Genomic DNA, 25,516 nt, shown 5'->3' with positions numbered 1-25,516 from the left:
GGCATAACAGCCCAATGACATTTAGCTTAAGATAACATTTAGTCTGCTTTTTCTGTGATACTGCAATTAGCGTATGGTGCAATTCGTGATATTTTATAGTTAGCATAACCTGTTATGTAATATTTTTTCATTCTCCCTGACCAATGATTGGTGCTGGTCAGACCTTCAGAACAGTGAATCCCTTTGAGAACATAGGCTTGCCCTCAATGGGGAAAGATTACCTCAATGGGAAAATCGAGTAAAACATATTCATAGAATATTCCTTATTTAAGTGTACAGTGTGTTGACAGTTCCACTGAGTCATCTACTTGTGTATTGTAAACAGAGTGTGGTCTGTTAGACGGTTGGTCTGCGCTCACATCCTGGCCATGTTAAACAGAGGAGGGACCAAATTGTAAACCGTCATTTGTAAACCTCATGTTTGTCTATAAGACCAGATGATTTTTAGTTGTGACCTTTAATTAGTCTTTAGAGAATCAAAGGGAGTCGGTGCAAATGTTCACATTTCTCAGTGGGTGGCATTTGGTCTTGACGGTGACCAATTAACAAATTTTCAAAGTGGATAACAAGGCTATTGTCTTGCTCAGACATAATGACTGCTGACTGTATCCATAGTGGCTGTGTCACCAAAATAGTTCATTAGCTATTAAGAATCGGTTCTCCATACATTTAAAAGTGCAAATTTCCAGATTTCAGGAAATGGTTCTGGAAGTACTTTTTTACATAAAGAAAAAAATCTAAATACCTGTTAACAATTAAAGTGAACAGCCATAGTATCTACATCACATCAAAACAATAAAACCTCAAGACATGGGTGTTGTCTTACGATTTTGATTGTTAACAGGCGTCATCAGTTGAAACTTTGTTTGAATCTGTGAGTATTTATTGAACTATTACCTTTGCTTGTGTGTGTGTTGGCCTAAAGAATGGCTTTGGACTTTGGAAGGACTATTTCTTTGTATATATATATATATATATATATATATATATATATATATATATATATATATATATTTTTTTTTTTTTTTTTTTTTTACTTTTTGAATAAAGGGAGCATAACAGTGTGCAAATGTATTTCTATTTTCTGGGTGTACTTTTCCAATTCATTTTCCACAATAGTTTCAACATTTGTCTGGCTATGAACTAGACCAACCCACATCAAGGTGAAAATCAGCATTACAAACTTTAAATTGAAGCAAAAAAGTATTTTAAAATAATAAGACATAACTCAGTCCCAAAAGGCATTGTGAATGGCAAACTAAAAATGATGGAGAAATACAGAACTATTGATTTTTAAAAATTAAATACAAACAGAAACAATATATTTTGTATTTATTATAAAATATGCATTTAAATACAGATATTTAAGTTGCTTGAAAGCAGCTGACTATATTACATCATTCACATTGCTTCATTAGAATATGCAGGTGCTTAAGTATTCTTTTTGTGCAATTTGCACTAAATTATTATTTCTTCTTTCAAATTCTTATTCATTAATTCTAATCAGGACGGCTGATTTTCCATGTAAAATGTTCAGTTCATTAAATTATTAATTCCTCAGAGTAGATCACATTGTATAATGACTCTATTATATTAGTGAGGATCCATGCTTATAATAATATGTGATTTGATTCAAGTGAGTTTCCCACCCCCAATATACGCCTGTGACTCAGCTTCTCCTACGAGCTGTAACAAGATGGTGACTAAGTGTTTAACTGTGGTTTTGGTATCCTGCTCCTGCGGTTCCCTATTGGCCGGAGTTTGTTTAAACTAAACTAAACTCCCACCATGGTGCTCCCACAGCTCTCATTGCTCAAGCTAATTACAGTGCATTGTGGGATTACCCTGCTGCACCACTCAAGTCAATTCTTTCCTTCCCCTCTCCCACCATTTTTTTCTCCGTCTCTGATTTGATCTCATCTTCCCTTTCTCTACTACTCCGTCTTCCCAAAGGTTCCTCACTCCCCATGTATGCCCATATCTTTGAAATACATTTAAACAAAACATGAGTTTCAATTTCCTCCGATATATTTATTTAATCCAGTCTCTGTACACATATTTCCTCTATCGCTTTCATTCTTTGTTATAACTCATTTTTTTTCTGCAGGCGACTTGTATCCTTTAACCGAGATATTTCGGTGACCACATGCCTCTAGATGTTGGCCCTCAGCAGTGTTGCCAAGTTGGGCAAATTGGGCTACTTCAAAACTGTTGCTGCAGGTAGTTTTTCATGTCAGCGGGTTTAAGTGACCCCAATAATGTGATATTTATTTCCTAAAATGCAAGGGGAACCTCTCCAAAAATGTGTATTTTACCCTACCGGAATGCGATTTTTACTGGGGATCCCCCTCAATATGTGATTGGGCTGGTTTTGAGTAACAATTGGGCCTGTTTTGTTGTGAAAACCTGGCAACCCTTGCCCTCAGTGCTCAAAGCCAGCTGGGAGTCATTATCTGGGCATGCTGTACCAAACCTCTCCACCTCCGCTCCAAAACCCCTCCTACACCTCCATACACCCATTTTCCATGGCCACAGTGCTGTTCTGTGGGATTGAGGAGTGAGGAGAATTCAGCAGATGGGTTTGGCATGTATGTGGTGCCCCAGTCATGATTTGGCAGAAAGTACTTTTAACATCCTAAGAACTTATATTATTGGGAAGCTCCTAAATCAAACCCTGTTGTACCGCTTCCAAAGACTGTAACGCAAAATATGGCAAGATATACAATTAAATATGTTGAAATCAGGCAAAAGGCCGAATGTTTTTGTGTTCTGAAACTGCTGAACGTCTGCAGGTTGACAATAAACAGTAGATCTGGTTTACTTAAATATTCAGGCTCCTGCTGAGGTAAGAAGCTATCGTAAAATCCGAGACTGAATTTGCCCAGTGAGTGGTGGGAATAAAGTTTAATTTGAATAAGGTTTGGATGTTTTTAGCAGCTGCAGCTTTTTTTCCATGTTAAGCTCCAACTGGGAAAGCTTGTTCTTAGAAAAACAGGGAGGGTATTATTTAAAAACAAATGAAGCAACAAAATACTTGGTTAAAATGTAAATAACTTGTTTCAAGTTTAACCATATTCATTTTATAGTTTATTTCACTGTTTCTGGTTAGCATTCATTGGCTAAAGTTAAAATCCAAATGTACAGTAGCCAAAAATTTGTTGACAGTAAGTACTTCAGAATGTTTGTGGCGTATGCAAGGAGATAAATTATGGGAAAAAAGCTGTTCACAACATTCTCATTTAACAACTAAACTGACTCTAATCCTTCACAGCATCTTTTGCTGTGTTCTGGAATGCAGATATTTTTCAAGAAAGACACACGACAGAGGTCTTAGTGGTGGGGTGTAGCATCCTTTATTTCAAATACCTTTACAACAGCCCTGGGGCTGGCCTCAAATACATTTTTGGCATGAGAAGCCTGTTGGTAAACTCTTTGGTTAAAGGCACATAGAACAATTTTGAAGAAACCTGCATTTGAATGACTAAAGGAGCTAGTGTAGTGTTTACATGTGTAGCACCAAATTTCTATTCAAGTTTTATTTTTAATGGCAACAATTAAGTGTACCACAGACTAATGCAAGTAAAGAATTGCTAGGACTTGGTTGCAAGCAGGGTCCAAAATATATATATTTTCAATTTCCAGGTATATTTGACAGTAGATATAAACATATATTGTAAAGGATAGATAGATAGATAGATAGATAGATAGATAGATAGATAGATAGATAGATAGATAGATAGATAGATAGATAGATAGATAGATAGATAGATAGATAGATAGATAGATAGATAGAAAGACTGATTGATTGATTGATTGATTGATTGATTGATTGATTGATTGATTGATGGATTGATTAGAATGTGTTCATTTTGGACCCTGGTTGCAAGATTGCAAGAAGTCTGCATCATCAAATAGAGATGATAGCTCCTTTCCACTGAAATAATAATTTTGTGCCCTTAGCAGTGGATATATTATTTAATGCAAATTTCTGGCAGTCATGGACAACTTAATACAGTCAAAAAGTCAAAGCTCTATAACCTACTCCAACATTGACATAATCTGTGAAACGACTTGATAAATCCCTTTACCTACAAAGAAATAAGTGACATGAAAATAATTTTTTAAGAATTCCGACACAATCATTTACTGTCTTTTATGAAATGTAAGAGACTATGAAAAACCTTTTAAGTTCAGATATACCATTCACATGGAAAACAGACAAAAAATAAAAACAATCAAAGCTTGCGCTATACTGTCACCCACCCCCTTTATTCCTGAACCCCTCCCACTATCCAATCACCCCCTCGACTCCAAGGAAATCTTGCGGGATACAGTTTGGTAAAAGACCCCAGTGACCAATGAGCGGTAGTCAGGTACTTTGAAAAGGTGGCGGTAGGCGTATGTATTGTCATAGGGCCGTCCTCGGCTCACTAAGGTGCGCAGGTGCATCTCGTTTACCTGGTTGCCCACGGCCAGCACATACAGCTCAATGCCCGCATTGTTCACCTGTTCCACGGATTTTTCAATCTGGTTGTTGCTGACGCCTTGGGAACGGCCATCCGAAAACACCAGCAGCTTCTTCTTCCTCGTCCTGCCACCCCTGAGGCGCTCAATGGCGAAGGTGAGAGCATTTGTTATCTGTGTACCTGCATCCTGGAACTTTGCCTCTGTAATATCAGCGGCCACCTGGGTGATGTTTGAGGAAAATTCGGTCTCTAAGTTGGCATTGTTGCTGTACTGGCCAATGGCAACCCGGACCTGGAAGCTTCCTCTTTCTGCTGACAAAAAGCGCTTAGCCAGCATTTGTGCGAACTCCTTGGTCATCTCGAAGTTCTTGGAGCCCACGCTTGCTGAGCTGTCCATCATGATGAGGACATCAGTGTTGTCATTAAATGAAACTGAACAAGAGCAAGAAGGTGTAAAAGTTATTATCTCATCAAAAAAAAAAAAAAAAATTTGTCTCTCAAATCAGTACTTACTTGGACAAGTAAAGCTAGGACACTTCTTGTCTGTGAAGAAAGCACAACATTGTCAAAATCCAAATCCAGAACTCCCGAAGCACCCTAAATCTGCAGCAGATGCAGTATTTAACCTACCTTCACAGATCTTCTCAGTCAGGTTTTGCAGGAAACTGTCATCCAGAAGAATACCAAAGTTGTTTAAGACAAAGGAGAAGCCTTTTCTGGGATCATCTTTACACACAACCTCATCAAGCTGTTCCGAATTGGGCTGCCTTTCTGCATAATCCGCCACTCCAACACCACCAACCTGCCAGAAATCATAAGAGAGTCAAGGTTTCTATCTACTGGTGCATCCTTTCTGGTTGTGGACTTCATTTAACTTCATGTCATGAGACCATACTTGGATGCCAATAACATCAAATGTCCTTGGGTCACAAGTTTTCCCTAACTAAAAATCACATCTGTGGGATGTTTGATTCCTTTCACTAAATAATGCAATCCACTTCTATGGAAGCAGTTTCAGTACACCTTCTCAAAGATCCACACAGGTGCATTAGTACATTAGTACAAAGTTCAGCACAGGGTCAATGGAAAAATGTGCCATATGTGCCAGAATGATATTACATTGCTCCCTGCATACTTGCATACACTTTCAAACTGAAGTATCCAGTGAGAGGCACTTGAAGCCTGCTCGGCTTAATCTGAAACAGATGTACGTGAATTTGGCAGTGTTTTATATTGGTTGCTGGACGTATTGCAGCAGGAACCTAACCAGTGCTCTTAACAAACTCAAACAACAAAATCTCCTTTTAACGTGAATCATATTTCTGGGGACTTGTACCTGAGTGCTCTGCATCGCAAGTACAATGCTGTATCAGGTGCATTACCGAGCAAGTTTACTTTGTCAGTATAGCCATACATATGGAGATGGTTATGTGATGCAATTGTGGAAATCATATGCTATGGTAAAAGTACTTTGAGGTAATATGTAGTTTTGCGCAAGTTAGTGTGCACAAACCAATCCAGATTAATTCCATAATTTGTGTGAAGAGGAATAAAAATGGTTGGCTTTTTAATGTAAATAGTGTTTATTTCAACTAGAAACTGGAATTGTACCATACGTGTAGGTATTTATTTTTAAGTTCTGCAAAAGTCAAGGCATGTTTTTTGCAAAAAGCAAAAAGAGTTCATTAGCTTTACCTTCAGTCCCTTGCCGCACAGCACGTTCATGGGTACTTTGTCTCTTATGGTGTCAGAGCGTCCATCAGTAAGGACAATGACCACACTCCTCTCCGTCACAAGCTTGTTGATCATGTTGTTAAGCGAGTACTGCAGAGCTTCTCCAGTGTATGTGGCTTCAGCCAGCCAGCGGAAGTCTTTCACGGCTCTAAAGTGAAAAATATCAATTTTCTTTATTTCTTCAGACACAATGCCAGGTGTACACACGAAATGCGAGCTCATCTGAAGAGGAAACAAAATCCTTCAAGCCACATAATTGGATCTTGAAGTTGTTTTTGTCATATTGTGTGCAGACTATGGTTTTATAAAAAAGAACGTTGATATTACATACTGCTTTAGGTCTGTTAAGGTCTTAATGTTGGGGTCGCCGAGCTGTACAACCTCCTGAGCATTGGCACCGCTGTACTGCACCACGCCAATACGAGATTCATTGGCACCAAACTGAAAGAAAAATAAAGAAACAGCTTAAAAAACAAAAACACTTACTGGTATCTGAATAAGATTGGAAACGTGCTATCTATGGTGATAACAACTCTAATAAATCATAGCTGACAGTTAACGGAAAAATCTCTTTATGATTTAAAAAGGAAGCTTACCTTGACCTTGAGCCTGTCCATTACCGTCACAATGAAGTCTTTAGCGATGGCAAAATTAGAAGCTCCGATACTCTCAGAGCTGTCCACAATGAAGGCAATGTCCAGGGGTCCACATTTGCATTCTTAACAAACAAGAAAAAAACATGCATATAGTGAAGATGGCGTTGCTAAATACTAAATACAAACACAGTTTAAAACATTTTTGATATACGTCAAAGTCTTGGGACTTACCACAGCAAGCTGAATGAAAGAAAGAAAGAAAGAAAGAAAGAAAGAAAGAAAGAAAGAAAGAAAGCACATTACATTTGCATCAAATCTGACAATATCAGACAAATCAGAAACATATGTTCTATCAAAACATTCACAGTAAGGGGTTAACAATTATTTAGCTATTTCACGGAAGGAAGAATCTAGTCTGGAGATAATAAACATTCATAAAACTCATTAACACTTACAAAAGATCAGTTAATGCTCTGACCTAAACACCTGACGGTTTTAATATCTTATGTCTGAGTTTATAATCTTAAAGTAGAATTTATAATAGACCATAACCTGTGCTTAATCTGTGGTGGCAATAATGAACAAACAATGGTTTATAAGATTCTAGTATACAGACGTAAAATAGTCCAATCTGTGCAAGTCTGGATAGAACAAGATAAAAGTAATATGCTTGGGAGTAGAAATGAATGATAAAATGCTAATAGACACAAAGCAGCCTACTCTCAAATAAATGGTTGGAGCTATTTGTCTTGATGGTTGAAACAGAATTTCTTTTTTTTTTGGACAATTTTTTCTGGTCCCTAAGGTTTCATTCATACAGTAATACATTTCAAACTCTGCTTTTACTCACTGTGTTTAATCTTACATGACTAATGTAATTTTTAACAGCAACTCAAGATGAATGCACAAGGGCTGTACAGGGAGAACCTTCATATCCCAAAAATGCGGGCCATATTAAATAAAACACTAGCCCACAACACATTATTTGCACCCGATTGGTTAAAACTGTCAAATTCCCTTCCTTCAAATTAATATGTAACGTTACACTGAACTTTCACACTCTTCTGTTCAAAGCATCAGTGTTTTCTCTCTCTCTTGGGTTATGTCCTGCTTTCACATGCCCAGATGGTGATATTAAATATCTAAGTTGAGCTTCCAAAACTAATATTTATGATAAACATGCACACTCTGATAATTTAAAAACATTTAAAAGACTCCAGCTCCAACGGGAGTTATGAAACAAAATAATGAATATCCTTTCAAAAGCTAAAGTCATAATTTGAATAACTTACTTAACTAGAAATATTATACACATGAATGGATGATTTCTGCTACAGTGTTTTGAGAAAAAAAAAAACATATTTATACATAAATGGAAAATACATAAAGTATTTTCTAATTCCTCACTTGCCAGTTACTCATTTTCTTGCATGTTTTCTACTGGTCTGCAGAGTATTGTGAATGCTGAGCTGGCTAGGTGGATTGCTGCATCATCACTTCATGGCATGAGTTGACGTTACATTGTTAAATCAGTGTGGGTGACAGGCAGTACACCTTTTATGGAGGCAGTGAGACCGAGTAGTGAGTCATGGGTAAATACAAAAACAGGTCTACTCACAGCACATCTTCATGATGATATCCAGAATCTCACATTCCTACAAATAGAGAGAGAGAGACATAATACAGACTGCTGCTTTTGCAGCTCATTTTCTCTATCGCCATTTTGTATCACAAAATGGAGCCACAAGTCCATGTAGTTTTAATAACAGGAAATTCTGCTGAACGCTCTCCAAAGACTCACATACTGCAATGCACTTTTTAAAAATAGTGCATTTCCTCTTGTGCAAGTACATACTACATAAATATAACACATCGACCGGGTAATTTATTCAGGGAAATTTTATTTCCCGATTTTTTAATAAAAATTACTTTACTAAAAAAAGTACAAATCTTTTTTTCAAGTAAAAGAGATCATTTATTAAAACTAACAACTAAATAAATGACTCATTCTATACCAAACCATTTTTTTTTTTACATCAAGACATATACAGTACTTTGTACACATAACTAACATATTTACATATCAACGCATACTTGCTTTTAAGAAACTTGTCAAAGTATTAAAAGAGAGATTATACTATTCCTAAACACCAGAATAACTGGTAAAATGTTGGACACTTTTAACCATTTCGATTTTAAAAGTTTATCCGGCACATTTAGCAATGCTTGCTTAGTAAACCTGTGACGATGGAGCATTAAAAACTAAATTGAACTTGTATCTTATTTCACATGCAAAAGTCGGTTTAAACAGATGTCTTAAAGGTACAGCAGCAAAATAAGTCTGTTCAATTCTATAATGGTCAAAATCACTAAATAATTTTGCATTTTAAGTGGCCCTCAAAAAAAAAAGGACAAAACGACCTCTATAAATGTCACTATAATGTCATGCATTCATCTCTTTATATATGCAGTGGGACAATGCAGCTGTTGTGTGCTATTAAAAGATGATTTTATTCCACAAAAGGAGTAGTCTAATATGTGCTTGGGCCTTGGCTAGAGATTTCCATCGCTACTGACTGTCAACGATGTGGAATTCACAAAAATAACGGAAAGTGAATTGTGGAATATTCAGGATCATTTATCAAGAGCACTGTTACCATTTGTGTTGCTCTTTGTCTCTTCATACAGGAAACTGTGCTGGAACATTTGCATTAAACTTTATCCAATAACGTGTGCCTTTCTTTGATTTGTGCATGCAATAAAACTCAGTTTATTTTAATTAAACACACTCACATCAGCTCCTGGCGGCCCTGGTGGTCCTGGTGGTCCCTGTGCATGAATACAAGACAAATTAAATGAACAATGTGCAAAATGAATTCACACACCAAATGCAAATATGACTGTTTCTGTAATATCGAACAACAGAAGGTCTGTGCAAAGGTCTCTGTCAACTTTGTTACATGCTACACAGATTTAGTTCTGCCAGAGCAAACAAGCTCTGAATCTCATTCCAAATAAGAGCATTTTTGAGTCCGTCACGTCTGCTCCTCTCTGGATGTCATCCAGTGGCAAAGAGGAGTATCACAAAATTGCAGGCTGAGGGAAATTTCCCTTCCCACATTCCCATAACTCACTGCTGCTCAGCGCCGTTTCACATAACTGAAGATATTTACACTTTAAAACGTATCTTGGCTCTTCTGGACAGTGTAGTATAAGAGCCTGGTTGTTTACTTCTGAAAATATAATAATGCCAATCATCTTCTGTATGTATCTGATTTGGAGATATATATTTTTTTATATATTTAATCTGGTTCAGGTCCAGGTTTTTGACATATTTTGGGCTACTTTTTGAACATGTCAAATGTGGCCAGTGGTGTTTCTGATACTATATCAAGCTAACAATAAAACTTGTTTTTCTAACTTGTATTTGGCCAATATTTTGAGGTTAGATTTGTTGATCACATTCCATTGAATTTCTCAACAAAAGGTTGAACATCTTTGCGCCTTTGGACGTCTGACATATGGCGCAAACATTTTAGATTTCAAAAGTTACGAGACCCAATTCTGACAGCAGATCAGTATGTTTGTTTCTCTGATCCAGGGTACAAATACCATTAGAACGTTATGCCGGGATACTGACATAGGATACTGACAAATCGTACTCATGAACCTTCAGTTGAGAACATGAATCATGATATAATGTCAACTTTTATCTTATTCCGGTAAGGTAATATACAGTAAAAATACAGAACTACCAAATTTTTGCTATAGGTTTAATTGCATCATTTAATAATTGCTGTTAATAGTGTTCATGGTCTGTTTGATTACATCTTTAATTGATTTTTCCATACATTTCTGCCATATCCACATAAACTGAGTCGCCACTTATAAGCTACTACTAAATATATTAGAAACTTAGGGTAGCACGTTATTTAACAGTCCTGTTCCTCATGTACATACTATGTACTTATTATGGTAATTACAATAACTATGTAATAACTAGGTACTAACCCTGAACCTACCCCTACCAGAACTTTCTTAGATAAATACACTGTAAGTACACTGTAAGTACATGTTAGTACACGTACTGTAAAATAAAGTGCAACCAAACTTAGTTTTCTGTAAAGTTCCTTTGCAATGATTTGTATCGTAAAAAGCACTATACAAATAAACTTGAATTGAATTGAATTGAACACATGCAAAATGCATGAAGCAGTGCACTTACAGAATTTCCTTCAGGCCCTCTGTGACCCTTGGCTCCTTTAGGCCCAGGTGGTCCTGGTCTGTCATTCTGTGGAACACAAAATATGAACATTCAGCCTGGGAAATACAAAGCTGATAGAGTTATTAGTATTTGTACCATTTACATATAGTTAATATATGTAATTTACAATGTAAATAAAAAACACAAATCTTTTATATATATATATATATATATATATATTTATTTATTTATATTTTATACTCTTAATTCCAGATTTTCAGACTTTTGGACATCACTGTTATATCACTACTATAAGCATCGCAGTCAGCTGTTTAAAGTTCTCCCAGACAACAATCTTGCTTCATATAAACAATTTAAATGGTCTGCAATAATTCAGCTGCCTCTGCACAGTTTTGCCTCCAGCCCAGCAGATACATTCATCCCTTCATGTGTGTCTTGTGCCAGATTACGGTTAGGCAGTGAGATAAAACTAACCACCTATTCCTATTTTCAAGCTCTCTCTTCCATGCTGCTTCAATTACCTTCAAATTCCTCACTTCAAAGTCCACAGCTGTCACAGACACTCTCCTAGCAAGCTCACAGTAGGGACAAGGTTAAATGATGCTGTCATGCCAATACTGTTTTGGTTCATTTTGATTACCTTGACAGATATGAGACCGAGTGTGGCCCCTCGGGTTTGGGAGAGGCCGGAGGAGCCCAATCAATTGTTTACAAGGACAGAAAAACATTTCTAAACACTCTTGGGCAGCAGAAAGACAGAGTCAAACATAAGGAAAAGCAAAGCAACTTCATGGCTCATATGGCGCAGATGTGAGGCCCGGAATATCAATGTATACAAAATGTATACACCATTAAATCAAACACTAAGCATTTGCACAAACATAATAAAGCCTTTTTTTAAGTAATAACACATTCACCAAGAAAAAAAATGTATATCACTGTCAATATGTATAAGCAACAGAATGCGAATGCAATATTTATGCATGCTTCATACAAACGCACATACTATACTAAACAGCTATACTAGTGGAATCTTAGGAGAAGCAAAGTAAATAAACATGTCCTATAAAAAAATAGTTCAGAAAAATCAGAGTTAGGAGACAAAAGGTCAGAATATAATGAATAAATTAGTCAGTAAACTTACAATAAGATTTTTTTCTCAGAATTTGAGTTTATATTTTGCAGTTCTGCCTTTATATCTCACAGTTGTTAAATTCGTGCAATTCAATTGTGATCAGCAGAATAGAAACATGTCAAATATTAAAAATGATCCATTATCAAAATTATCCAATCAACAGCAATACAGAGTATGAAAAGGCAATGCAGAAAAGCTGAGTGGATGCAGCAGAAAACGAAACTTGAAATTCAATATAGCATCTACAAAGACAACCTTCATGCTTTCAATGTGGAACTAGCCACAGCTAGACAGACCTTATTCTCAAACCTTATAAACTGTAACTTAAACAAAACCCACACTCTTTTTGCTACTGCTGAGAGACTGACAACCTTAAATCATCAACCTGCTATCTTGACACACTTCCCACATCTTTTTTCAAAAGTAACTGTTTAGAAGCAGATCTCTTAAAAGTATTGAAAGTCTCATTTCTTTATTTTCCAAAGTCACTGAAAACTGCAGTTGTTAAGCCTCTTCTGAGAAAGAGCAATCTTGATAACAACAGACCAATATCAAATCTTCCTTTTATAGGTGAGATTATTGAAAAGGTAGTCTTTAATCGGCTGAACAAATGCTTAAACACAAATGGATTCCTGAACAATTTTCAATCTGTTTTCTGACTGCATCACAGCACAGAGACAGTGCTCATTAAGATAATAAATTATATTATAATATACTTTAATTCTGATTCTGGCCAAATATCTGAGCTGGTACTACTAGATCTTAGTGCTGCGTTTGACACTGTTGATCATAACATACTGTACTTCTAAAGAGACTAAAAGACTGGGTCAGGCTTTCTGAGATGGTACTCAAATGGTTCAGATCATGCTTAGAAGAGAGAGGTTATTATGTGAGTATAGGAGAGCATGAGTCTAAGTGGATATCCATGACACGTGGAGTCCCACAAGGCTCAATTCTTGCACCGCTCTTGTTTAGCCTGTATATGCTCATATAGTCAAATAATGAGAAAGAACCAAATTGCCTATCACAGCTATGCTGATGATACCTAGATTTACCTAGCCTTATCGCCAAATGACTACAGCTCCATTGACTCCCTATGCCAGTGCATTGATGAAATGAACAGTTGGATATGCCAAAACTTTCTTCAGTTAAACAACGAGAAAATGTGAAGTTCTCAAAGTGAATGCATACCATGTCTAGGGGTCTAGCAACCAAAAATCTTGTGGTTTTGGAGACAGACCTTAGCTTTAGTAGTCATTTTAAAGCAGTAACTAAATCAGCATACTGTCATTTCAAAAACATTGCAAGAATTAGATGTTTTGTTTCCAGTCAAGATTAGAGAATCTTGTTAATGCCTTTATCTCCAGCAGGGTGGACTATTGAAGACCATTAGACAGCTGCAGCTCATCCAGAACGCTGATGTCAGGATTCTGACTAGAACCAGAAAATCTGAGCATATCACACCAAGTCCTAAGGGCCCTACACTGGCTTCCAGTTACATTTAGGATTCGTTTTAAAGTACATTTACTCATTTATAAATCCCTAAATGGCCTAGGACCTACAGTACATACATTGAAGATATGCTCACTGAATATAAACCTAAAAAAGCACCCAGATCATTAGGATCGAGGGTTCACACAAAACAAAGGGAGTTTAATAATAATAATAAACAATAATAAATAATAATTTTCTATCTTTAACTGTTTAAAATTCATTTTAAATCAGTTTTAAATAATTTTAAAAGTTTTTAAATCCCTTGTTTTTTGTTTTTGTTTTTTTTAATGATTATTTTAGCTCATTTTATGTAGAGCACTTTGAATTACTATTGTGTATTAAATCTACTAAATAAACTTGCCTTGGCTTTCATTTTTGCTCTTGCAAATTCCGCCATAGCGAATCCACCATGGTGCAAGTGCAACTTTTATTTAAAGGGAATGGGAGATAAGACTTTAATTAATTTATTGAATATTACACCCAAAACAAACCCATGACTCTTTAAGAGAATAGGTCTAACCAATTTGGACCATTTTCCTGTACCATATTTTTTTTTTATCGTTAAACTTACAAAAGTGGATTCAGACATGTCCTAGTGCACCTGTGCCATGCGCTTTAGGCCATGGGCTTAGATCATTAAAATAGGGCCCATAGTGTCAGAATTTAAATAATAAAGAAGTAATTTACAAATGCAATAAGACTTTTCTTCTCAGAATTGTGAGTTAACATCTCGTATTTGACTTTTTTTATTACAAGTTAATATTTAGCAAATCTGAATTTATATCTCACAAAAATAGACTTTTGAAGAATTGCTTTTTTCCCACCACAAAATAAAAAAATTTATCACACAATTCAGTCTTTTCTTATGAGATTTCTGAATTTACAGAATTTCTCCAAATTGCAATATAAAAACTCAGTTATAAACTTGCAATTCTGTCTCTTTTTCTCAGAACTACAATTTTTTTTTATTTTTAATTTAGTTTCCTTCTTGCAATTGTGATTACTTCGCAATTGTAATGCTGCACCAAGAAATTTTACTTTCAATTACTATATTTATTTATTTATATTTATTTAATTTATTCCATGATATAAATGAGCTTCCATTTTAAACTGTCTTGTTGCTATAAGCTATTATTTTTTTCAGAAACAGTTCACAGTTTGACTCTGTATCAACAAAACTCTATGTAATAATCAACACAAACTAGATTGTTAGCATTCTACAGTTGCTATTGTGTGGCTGCTAAAGTGGTTGGTTGCTATCATGCTTAATTGATCATAAAAGTAACAAAATGTTTGACCGGTTATACCCTAAGTATACAGTGATCGTCTTAACAAAAAACATTAATAACAGAAGTCTTCATAAACAGAAAGATCAGTTGTGTATAAAGTTTAAACCTCCAAAACAATATGCTGCAAAATGTTTTGATATGATGTAAACATTACGTTTGATTAATAAAGGCCTTTCTGTAGCCCAAACATTCAAGAGTGTTCAATCACAACAGTTTAACTTTACTTTAAATCAGTCATTGTTTCAGCATGTTAAATGGTTCTTCCCTCTGTGTTATTGTGGATATTATTCCCTCCAAATCTGATGTTTATTATGAAGAGCCTCTGGCCAGGTTTTAAGATTCTGTTGTAAAACACATAGTAAACGTTTTAATTTATGGCCTCTTCAATTCTGCTAATGATTACTTTTGGAATTATAGTCAGTTAGTTTCTTTTTGATCTTTGCAAAACCAAACACATTTTTCTATTGTCTAGATTAACCTAACCTAACTATGGTAAACTACTCAAAACTTTTACAGGGGGTCTTCAGCCAATAAAATTAAACCCTCCAAAACGAGAACTAGCAAAGGATCTTGTGAGCAGTTGAAGAATGTTACAGGGAGGTGATAAACACAAGTGTACGTTTCTAATTATTTTAAAGTGTGTGTGTTTGAACTTTGAGTGCATCTGTCTGAACCATTTGCGTTTTCGTGATTTAGGCACCAGACATGCGCTAAGTGATCTCTTCTGACTAAACAACTTCTGACTTCGGACTAAACACTTTTCATAACAAAGTGCAATGTTGTATTTCCAGCTTTCCCACATGGGTCACAATAGAAGACAACGGTGTAAATGTCCAAAAATGAAACACTTTATAATAATTATATATTATATAATTATAATGCAATTATAATAATTAAACAACAAAACAACATATACTGTATGTCGTGTGCTTTAAAAAATGCATATACTTACTAAGGCTACATTTATTTAATTAGAAAAAACACAAAGTTTGACTGCAGCTGCAAAGAGCTGGACAATTCAGATGTGAAAGATCGACAATGAAACCGTACATATACAGTACACTACATTCCATGTTTTCATATCATAAAGTATTACATTTGTTGACTAGATACTGCATTAGTAGAGAAAAAACACAGTATGTTTTCTGTTAAGGCTGAGAGTAGGCTAACATTAGTAGAACAATGTGACCAAAACATACACAAATCTGCCCCAAATGTTTAATGCCACAGTTGCATTTTTAAAGTTAGTGATGTGAGAAAGGAAATGCAACGGACAGAAATCCTTCCTAAACACAAGAGTGCCACTCACATAGCTTCCTATTGAATTACATTACATTTGTCTCACATCAATGTTAACTTGCATTCTCTGTAGGCTTGGTGATTGTGTGTGGTTTTATAATATAGATCACACTTTCTCTTTCTGTTTTGCTCTGCTTTGTCAAACACCGACAAAATCATCAATACCTCATTCTTGAAGAGAACTTTTGCCTGTTTGGGGATTAAATAATCAGTTTTGGACCATTGCTTGAATTGAATGCATCTGTTAATTAATAAACAAAAATTGATCGATGATTAATTAATATTCAATACTAACATTTTATTCTATTTTAAATGTGTGGTTTAACACTTTTGTTTTTGGTAATGAAGTTCACTATTTTAGCTTTCATTCAGTACCAGTTGTGAATTTTTTTTTATTAATGGGTTATCGGCCAGTGTGATCCAACCTATATTGGTATTTCGTAAAATCCACTATTGGTTAACCACTGATAAAAAAAAAAAAAAAAAAATCAAAGTTTTCAGCAGCCATTACTGCAGTTTTCAGTCTAACATGGTCTTTCGGAAATTAATCTAATATGCCGATTTGGTGCTCAAGAAAAATGTATCATTACTTTTATTATTGTTATTATTATTACCGAAAACAGTTGCTACTTGTTTTCAAGATTTGTTTGATGGTTAAAAAGTTCAAAAGAACTTACTGTTTCCTTTGGATGAGCCAATTTCTTAGTCCAAACAAGAGCATTGCGCTAGCAGCACAAAAGGTTGTGGGTTCAATTCCCAGGGAACTCACATACTGGGAAAAAAAAATGTGTAGCCTGAATGCACTGTAAGTTGCTTTGGATAAAAGCGTCTGCTAAATGCACAAATGTAAATGTAAATATAAAAAATACTAACAGTGATGCTTGCCTTAGCAAACACAGCCAATATTGTGAGTCTGTAGAAAGGGTATACGCCTTTAATGATAGAACAGTAATTTTAAAATAAGAACATAATTTCTAAAGAAAGGACCATGAAAAGTCATCAGCTGCAAAGCATTCTTTCCACATATGCACGTCTCCACCTATTCCTTGAAGTTTTTAGTTTTGTATGGCCTAAGACAAACACAGTAATGAATAGAGAACCAGTTTGGGCGTTAGGTCACCAAAAATGGACTCCAGATGACTGAAGATGAAAGCTTGCGAGCACGTGTAGTTGTTGCCATTTTGCGTCGGCTTGTTCAACCACAATGAAGCAACTCAGACTGTTTTAATGTAAAAATAAGACATGAGCTCAGAGCTTTGATATAAGCATGTGTGATATGTTTACAGCTGACATTCATCACACCACTCAAGGTCATTTTATATCACAGTATATATCATGATATAATCCTTTTTAAGTTAGAAATTCAATATACAGTATAGGGCCATACTGCTAATCAGTGCTACAATACTTATGTTCCAGTGAAGTGACATAATGAAATACAGTCTACAATATGCGATATTGCAATGTCTGCAGTCCATGCTTTTGTCCTACTGTAAAATTTATTCCATTAGTATCCAAGTTATGGACTACAAAACAAACAGCTCTGGATTTACCCGCTGATTCGATCAAATAAAAACTGAACGCTAAAATGTTTTCTTAAGAGGAAAATGCTGCTATCTTAATCCTGCAGATGTGCAAAATGGCCAGAATGATCAAAGAACTGAACATGTTGGCAGCTTCCTCAAACATTTGCACTGCAGAAGCACACAGCTAGACAACATAAACAACATATTAGCCATCATATCTGCTGCCGGTTCTCTGTCAAGTCCCCGCTGACTTCATCCCCTGATTGGAATAAGTCTAAATGATGAATGCATGGGATCAAACTCTTTGCTTCCAGGCTACTAGTAGTTTTATGACCACCCAGATGCACGGAGAAGTTTATTTTGGAATGAAATCAGATCATTTCCACTTGTAAATACAGACAGGGCAGAGAATAATTGCATCTTTTTAGATGTTTGTACATGTGTGGGAACAGAAAACAACAACAAACAAAAAAACTAAGCAATAGGTAAAGCTCAAGCACAATTCAGGTGCAAGTCTACAGCCTTTTTCCTCATATGTTTTATTATATGTCAAGAAAAAAAAGATTATGTCTACTTATGAAGGTACAGTACAATAGCACACTATACATGATTTATGGCATCCATGCACAGTATGTAGCAGATATGGAGTGCCAAAATGTTAGGAGCTGAATCAAAAACTTTGTAGCAAGCCCACTTATACATTTACATTTAGTAATTTTGCAGAACGTTTTTATCCAAAGTGATTTACAATTGGGGAATACATAAAGCGATTCTTCTTAAAGGAAACACAGGAAGTGCTCGTCATAACAAGTTTCAGGCATTTGTTGGAATAAGTACAAGCTAGAAACACCTAAATATGTACTAAATGGACATTGCATCTCCTCAAAATGCAGTTTTTGCAGTGGCTAAATCAAACTTTTTGAAAATTTTCATTGGCCAAAAAGGTGCAAGATGATAGATGTTTGCTAATAATGGCTCCACTGCAACATCTGTCCCATTAGCTGTTCTAAAACAACATATCGAAAATCTCACTGGACAGCAGGAATCCTAATTTAATTGATCAAATCTAAACCTCTTTGCAACAATTTCCACCATCTAAAATCAATCATCGAGTACAAAAAGCAGCACTGTGTCCAAACCTGTGACTTCTGCAGCACATGTTGTTTTGTGAGAGGGCTGTAGATCTCTCTGTTGGACTGAACGTGTGTGGGGGCTGGTAAAAATGTAACCCAGCTGAGGAGTCTGGCTTTAGAAAAGTGTTAAACATGGACTTAGAATGATTTTTTGCTCTCAAGCGATCTTGTTTATGCAAACTGATTTGAATTATTACAAGCCTCTAGAAAGATTTGTTTATTAATGCATGTATTCAAACAATGACAACATTGTTTACCCTGTGTAAATTAAAAAAAATAATAATAATTGGCCCTGATTTGATTTTCTCAGGAAAATTAACTATCATTAGACTTCCTTTCTAGCTGTTTAAAATTTATGTAAATAAAAATACATTCTTCTTAAAAAAGATCTAGACCTTAAACTGTGCTTCCTTGTATACATGACAACAAGAAATGTACAGCTGCCTGAACTCAACACTGGAGACAGCGATCAAAATGCTGAGAGAGACTCCAGGACGCTTCATGCTTCATAGTTCACAATAAAAATGGTTGAACCTATAATTATTTGGCTTATGTTTGAAACATGAATTAGGATAGTTTTAATAAAAGTTCTGTCCCTCCACACAGAGGTTAAAGCTTAAATGTTTCGTTAAAAATATATGAATTAGTGTTTTGAAGATTAACCAAAGACTCATGGGTTTGGAATGACAAGAGGGTGATTAAATGATAACAGGATTTTCATTTTTGGTGAACTTTCACTTTAACAAACACATCTTAAAGGAATATTCCATGTTAATACAAGTAATTTCTTTCATTTTTTTAGGGCTGGGACTCGATTAAAAAAATTAATCTAATTAATTAGAGGCTTTGTAATTAATTAATCAAAATTAATCGCATTTTAATTGCATATAAATATTTGACCTGAGAACAATGAGAAGTAATTTTTTTTCACATGGATTTATAGTATACCATTGAATAATAACTGAATACATAAGCTTAAGTAACAAAATATTGTTTATTTTTGTTCAACCAAGTCTAGCAGACCAGTGCAATTTTTGCCATTAAGTGTAGCAATAGCATATTTAGAAACCATTTAGAAATAGTATATTTCAGAAATTCAGGAAGCTTATAGGTGCTTGAACCTTCTGTAAACTGTTTTTTAACCCTCATGTGGTGTTCGGGTCAATTTGACCCGGAGAAGATTTTCTTTTTCCCGAAAATAATAGTTAATGTTATCGCTTTGGACTGAAACTTAGTGACTTTGTTCCCAAAGGGTATAACTACAATTAAAAAAAAATTGGGAAATTTTCTTACTTTTTTTGTGGGGTTTTGTTACCTTGTTACACTTGTGGTGTTCCCGGTCAAAAATGACCGGCCTATAAAAAATAGCTCATAAATCACTCATTATACCATATTTTCACCCAATCTTGGATTCAATCTTTTTGTCAACTTGTTCTCTTTCAATTAGGACTGGTTTTATATTTCTGTTTGCATCTGATTAATCGTGGGCCTCATTTATCTGAGAGTAGGCATCTCGTTTTTTGAGTAAAAAACAAATAATTTATGAGTAAATTTGGAAATATGAAAAAAAATTATAAAAAAAATGGCTACTGTTGATCACACTAGTCTACTCCAATGTTTCACCAGGAATTTTGTTTTGAAACTTTTGTTTTCTAAAAAATATGGCACATAGTCACACTTGTGGTGTTCCCGGTCAAAAATGACCGGCCTATAAAAAATAGCTTAGAAATCACTCATTATACCATATTTTCACCCAATCTTGGATTCAATCTTTTTGTCAACTTGTTCTCTTTCAATTAGGACTGGTTTTATATTTCTGTTTGCATCTGATTAATCGTGGGCCTCATTTATCTGAGAGTAGGCATGGTCAAAAATGGTCACAATGGCCGACCATTGAAAGTGAATGGGAGAGACTGAAAATAACAGAACAATTTAGTTTTCAGGAGCATGTTCATTATTTTCATGTACACATATGTGCATATGTGCTTGCAAACATCGAGCCCTTGGACCTGTGCATGTATCGATACATTTATACACACGCTACCCAGACACACACACGTTAAAACACACAAACTTTTTTGAGTATTACACAAGGAAAACCTTCAGGAGGAGGCTGTTCCTAGAAGAGCTGGGAAAATCCATGGTGAGCCCCCTGATACAGAGGCGCCAAAATATACCCAGAGCACTGCCCTCTGCTACATTGGTGAGAGACATACAAACACCAGAACCAGGTACTTCAGCTGGCACAGGCAAAGGAGAGAAACGAAAGAGATGCACTTTGTGTGCCCCAAAAGATGTGAAAACAGGCACTGTCTGTTTCAAATGCAGAGTGCACATTTGCAAGGCACATACATTAAACTGTTGTCAGTCATGTGCATAAGTGACACAAAATGACCAATTGCAAGTTACCTTAAAAATGCTTTTGTTAGTCACTTGCATGAGTTCACACAGAGACCGTCACAGTTTCTTATTTTGGTTAGTTCATAATTTGGAAAACTGAAAGAAAATGAACAGTATTTGATTTGTGTTCTCTATATGACAGCGTTAATGTGTTTATTTTTTGTATGTCACAATGGTCAGTATTGTCATGGAACAGCACAAGTGTTACTGTGCACCCCTTTTCTGAAAAATTAAAGCATTTCAAAATACAAGCCCTGTGTTTTGTAATCTTCTACATTCACTTTCAATGGTCGGCCATTTTTGACCGGGAACATCACAAGTGTGACTTTGTGCCATTTTGTACAAAATAAAAGCATTTAAAAAAAAAAATTCCTGGTTAAACATTAAAGTAGGCTAGTGTGATCAACAGATGAAACTTTTTTTCACCTTTTTCACAATATTGACAAAATTATTAACAAATAATGCTTTTTTCACTCAAAAACTGAGGTGCATAAGCTCGGATAAATGACTCCTAAAATTAAATAGTTTGAAAATTAAATGCAAAACCAGTCCTAATTGAAAGATAACAAGTTGACAAAAAGATTGAATCCAAGATTGGGTGAAAATATGGTATAATGAGTGATTTCTAAGCTATTTTTTATAGGCCGGTCATTTTTGACCGGGAACACCACAAGTGTGACTTTGTGCATTATTTTTTACAAAACAAAAGTTTCAAAACAAAATTCCTGGTGAAACATTAGAGTAGACTAGTTTTTTCATATTTCCAAATTTACTCATAAATTATTTGTTTTTTACTCAAAAAACGAGATGCCTACTCTCAGATAAATGAGGCCCACGATTAATCAGATGCAAACAGAAATATAAAACCAGTCCTAATTGAAAGAGAACAAGTTGACAAAAAGATTGAATCCAAGATTGGGTGAAAATATGGTATAATGAGTGATTTATAAGCTTTTTTTTATGGGCCGGTCATTTTTGACCGGGAACACCACAGGTGTTATTGGGTTTTGAACACCACATGAGGGTTAAGTAAAACACAATACTGTCAAGTACATTCAGAACATTGAAAACCTCTCTCTGTTGCTTCAGAGGTCCAACACACTTTAACCTTGGCCAAAACAATAAAGAGTTCAGTATAAAGTGGCAGTTGCACCAACAAAATAATTCATAGTTCAACATAAAGTGTAAAGTCCACGCTAGCTGCTATATGTTTTGCGTTCAGGTGATACTTGAGGCTCGATGTGCTGCTGCGGTGATATGCGAACGCTAGTTGGTGCTCAAGTATAATCGGTCCGCCGAAACTCATCCTGTGAGAAACGTTCCGCGGTGCAAAAATAAGTTATTAAAGATGCGGGAAATTTTTTTTCTGTAATTAATTAATCTTAATTAACGCGTTATTTTTTGTATAATTAATTAATCTCGATTAACGCGTTAAAGTCCCGGCCCTATTTTTTTTTAATCTAGAAATGAATATTTCCTCTTTAAAGTGTGTAAAATGAGATGAAGAGAAGCCTGAAAAAGCAATTGTATTTAAGATGCAGCAGGTCACATCATGGGGCAGCCATGTTGAAATCCCATGACCTGCCCAATATTGCTCCATTTATTATTATTTTTATTCTAAGAAAACAGAGAATTGCACAATGGTGTATGTAAAAATAACATTTCTTTGCATGATTCTGCATTTATGCCCCCAAGTCCAGGAACATTCCTTTAGAAGTGAAAAGTAAAGAATTAAAAACTGGTCAAAATGGAAGGAAAAGAGGAGAAAAGTGTTATATATGATATGAAAAAGTATACTTCTCTGAGATATAAAATGATAAAGAGGCTAAAGAAGATTAAAGCTGCAAGCAGCGATGAAAGGGCCCTTGCACCCAGATGAAATATCTTGTTGCCAACAGGTGGCGCTATAATTATAACTATGATTATGAGTGAGTTTTGTCATATAGATGTCTTCAGGCCAGGACTCTTATCAAACATGTGTAGTTTGGGGCAACTTGAACATTGCATTTTTAAGTTAGTGTAAAGCATGTCATATCCTGTTGCCAACAGGTGGCGCTATGAGCATATCTGAATACTCGTCTTCAGGCTAGGACTCATATAAAACAAGTTAGTAAGCTCAGATTAGACATTTAATGCTTTAATTATTGTAAATAATAATAATAATAATAATTTCCTGTTGTCATTAGGTGGTGCTGTAAATTATAACTGCATATTGGAATGTAGATGTGTGCAGGCCAAGACCCTAAATCAAACATGTGAACTTTGGTGCAGATCGGATTTTGCATCTGTTCATCTGTTCGGATTTTGCATTTGTTTAAGTTGAAATTTAAAACATTTCCTGTCATTTCCTGTTAAAAAGCAGGTAGCGCTATGAATATAATTGGATATTAGCCTTTAGATGTGTTCAGGCCAGGACTCGTAAATGTGTAAATTTTGATGCAGATTGGATGCATGAGTTACAACAACTTCCTGTTTCATGGCATTATTAGCATGCTTTAGCACTTAGTAAGTGTTGATAGAATGTTTGAGCAAGTTTCTAAAATATTTTGTACACAAAGGCATATTTTACTGTGTAGCTAATAGTGCATCACAGAGTTAAACATGTCACTTCCTGTTGCCAGTAGGTGGTGCTATAACTATAAACAAATATGTGCATGTGAATGCAAAACATCAAACTTTGACACACCCTTTGACGAAAATTTAAGATCTTCTCAATCAAGTGTCACAAAGGCATATTTTACTGTGTAGCTAATAGTGCATCACAGTGTTAAACATGTCACTTCCTGTTGCCAGTAGATGGTGCTATAACTATAAACGAATATGTGCATGTGAAGGCAAAACATCAAACTTTGACACACCCTTTGACAAAAACTGAAGATCTTCGCAATTTAGTGTCACAAAGGCCTTAAGATGACCCTGACCAAATTTGAAGATGATCCAGTTAAACCTGTAGGAGGAGTTTGTCAAAGTATGAGGCGTGGAAATGGTAAAAACTGCACAAAAATCGTACAGGAAATTGAAAATAACATACTTCCTGTTGGGTTTTGGATTTTGTACCAAGAGATTTTTTTTGTAGGTAGTGGTGTGTTACATATATGTACCGATTTTCATATGGATGTAAATGTAGCTTGAGGCGCACTCCATTGAATACAGCATGTACAGGTGGCGCTATTGAGCCATTTTGCACTTCTGAAACCCATATCAGATGTTCATTTTCACCAGTTCTGATGCGTGTGCAAATCTTAGTGAGTTATGGAGCATATTTAGGCCTTAAAAAATGTGATTCACTTTGGAGAAGAAATAGTGATAATCACAAATACATCTAAATTGACTCACATCTGGTCCAGGGTCACCTGGCTCTCCATCATCTCCCTTGGGTCCAGGGGTTCCTTTTCCACCCTTGAAAGTGAGAAGTTCAGGAAAGTGCAAGAGAGAAGAAGGGAGATTAGATAAGAGGAATTGTTTTTGCAATGTCAGCTCATCAACTGTCTCCTCTTAACGTCTGGTCTCAGCTTCGGTCTAGAGGATTTATATCTGCTAGGGATGAGCTGTTGCGTTTCTATTGCGATACACAGTCCCTGCTGTGAGACACACACGCACTAACCCCTGGTGAATCAAGACATTGTGAATCAACAGTTAGGCATGCTAATACAAACCACTAATAAATCATACGAATCATTCCCAATATTAACATCATCTTCCATATGGAGGATTTCTTTTAATCTGTAAATAATTTTGAATTTCATGATAACCATAGATGTGAATTATAAGCTCAGTTGTGGAGGATTTTTCCAATTCATTTTTTCCCTAGGGATGTTTAAAAAATCAGCTCTAGGAAATGTGTGTGTGTGTGTGTGTCTGTGTGTATACATATATGAGTACACCTCCTCTGAATAAATATAAAATATTTATATTCTTAATGATCACTAATATAATTCATGGAAAGATGGCCAAATTTAAATGTATTAAACATACTTAATACAAACAACAAAATATATGCCAACATTTTCTATGAGATATCAAATTAGCCAATTTTGTTTAAATGAAGCTATAATATTCTAGTACTTAGTATCTCCTCCAGAAGTTAAAGTATACTGCTCTGACGCTTCTTGGCACTGAGTGTTTAAGTTCATGACAAATGTTCACATCTGTCCTGTTTAACTTCTGGACGAACTCTTTAAATGCTTTGGTCTTTAATGGGGCTGTTTTGCTCAGCCCG

General features: G+C 35.5%; 1 protein-coding gene across 1 annotated transcript in view; it reads right to left on the bottom strand.

Moving 5' to 3' along the window:
• Positions 1–3,330: 3,330 nt before the first annotated feature.
• Positions 3,331–25,516, bottom strand: part of LOC127967925 (collagen alpha-1(VI) chain-like) — a 39,564-nt gene continuing 17,378 nt past the window's right edge. The window contains exons 24-34 of the mRNA XM_052568698.1: positions 24,634–24,696; positions 11,022–11,087; positions 9,590–9,625; positions 8,415–8,451; positions 7,028–7,036; positions 6,797–6,918; positions 6,532–6,641; positions 6,162–6,348; positions 5,097–5,268; positions 4,980–5,009; positions 3,331–4,898 (exon numbers count right to left, since the gene is read on the bottom strand). Coding sequence (XP_052424658.1) covers positions 4,297–4,898; positions 4,980–5,009; positions 5,097–5,268; positions 6,162–6,348; positions 6,532–6,641; positions 6,797–6,918; positions 7,028–7,036; positions 8,415–8,451; positions 9,590–9,625; positions 11,022–11,087; positions 24,634–24,696 — 1,434 coding nt within the window. The 3' untranslated portion in view covers positions 3,331–4,296. The remainder of the gene's footprint in view (positions 4,899–4,979; positions 5,010–5,096; positions 5,269–6,161; positions 6,349–6,531; positions 6,642–6,796; positions 6,919–7,027; positions 7,037–8,414; positions 8,452–9,589; positions 9,626–11,021; positions 11,088–24,633; positions 24,697–25,516) is intronic.

This window comes from Carassius gibelio, chromosome B11 (genome assembly GCF_023724105.1).
Source record: "Carassius gibelio isolate Cgi1373 ecotype wild population from Czech Republic chromosome B11, carGib1.2-hapl.c, whole genome shotgun sequence".
Classification (NCBI taxonomy): domain Eukaryota; kingdom Metazoa; phylum Chordata; class Actinopteri; order Cypriniformes; family Cyprinidae; genus Carassius; species Carassius gibelio.
The sequence above is the reverse complement of the archived record's forward strand: the minus strand, read 5'-3'. Positions and strand labels throughout refer to the sequence as shown.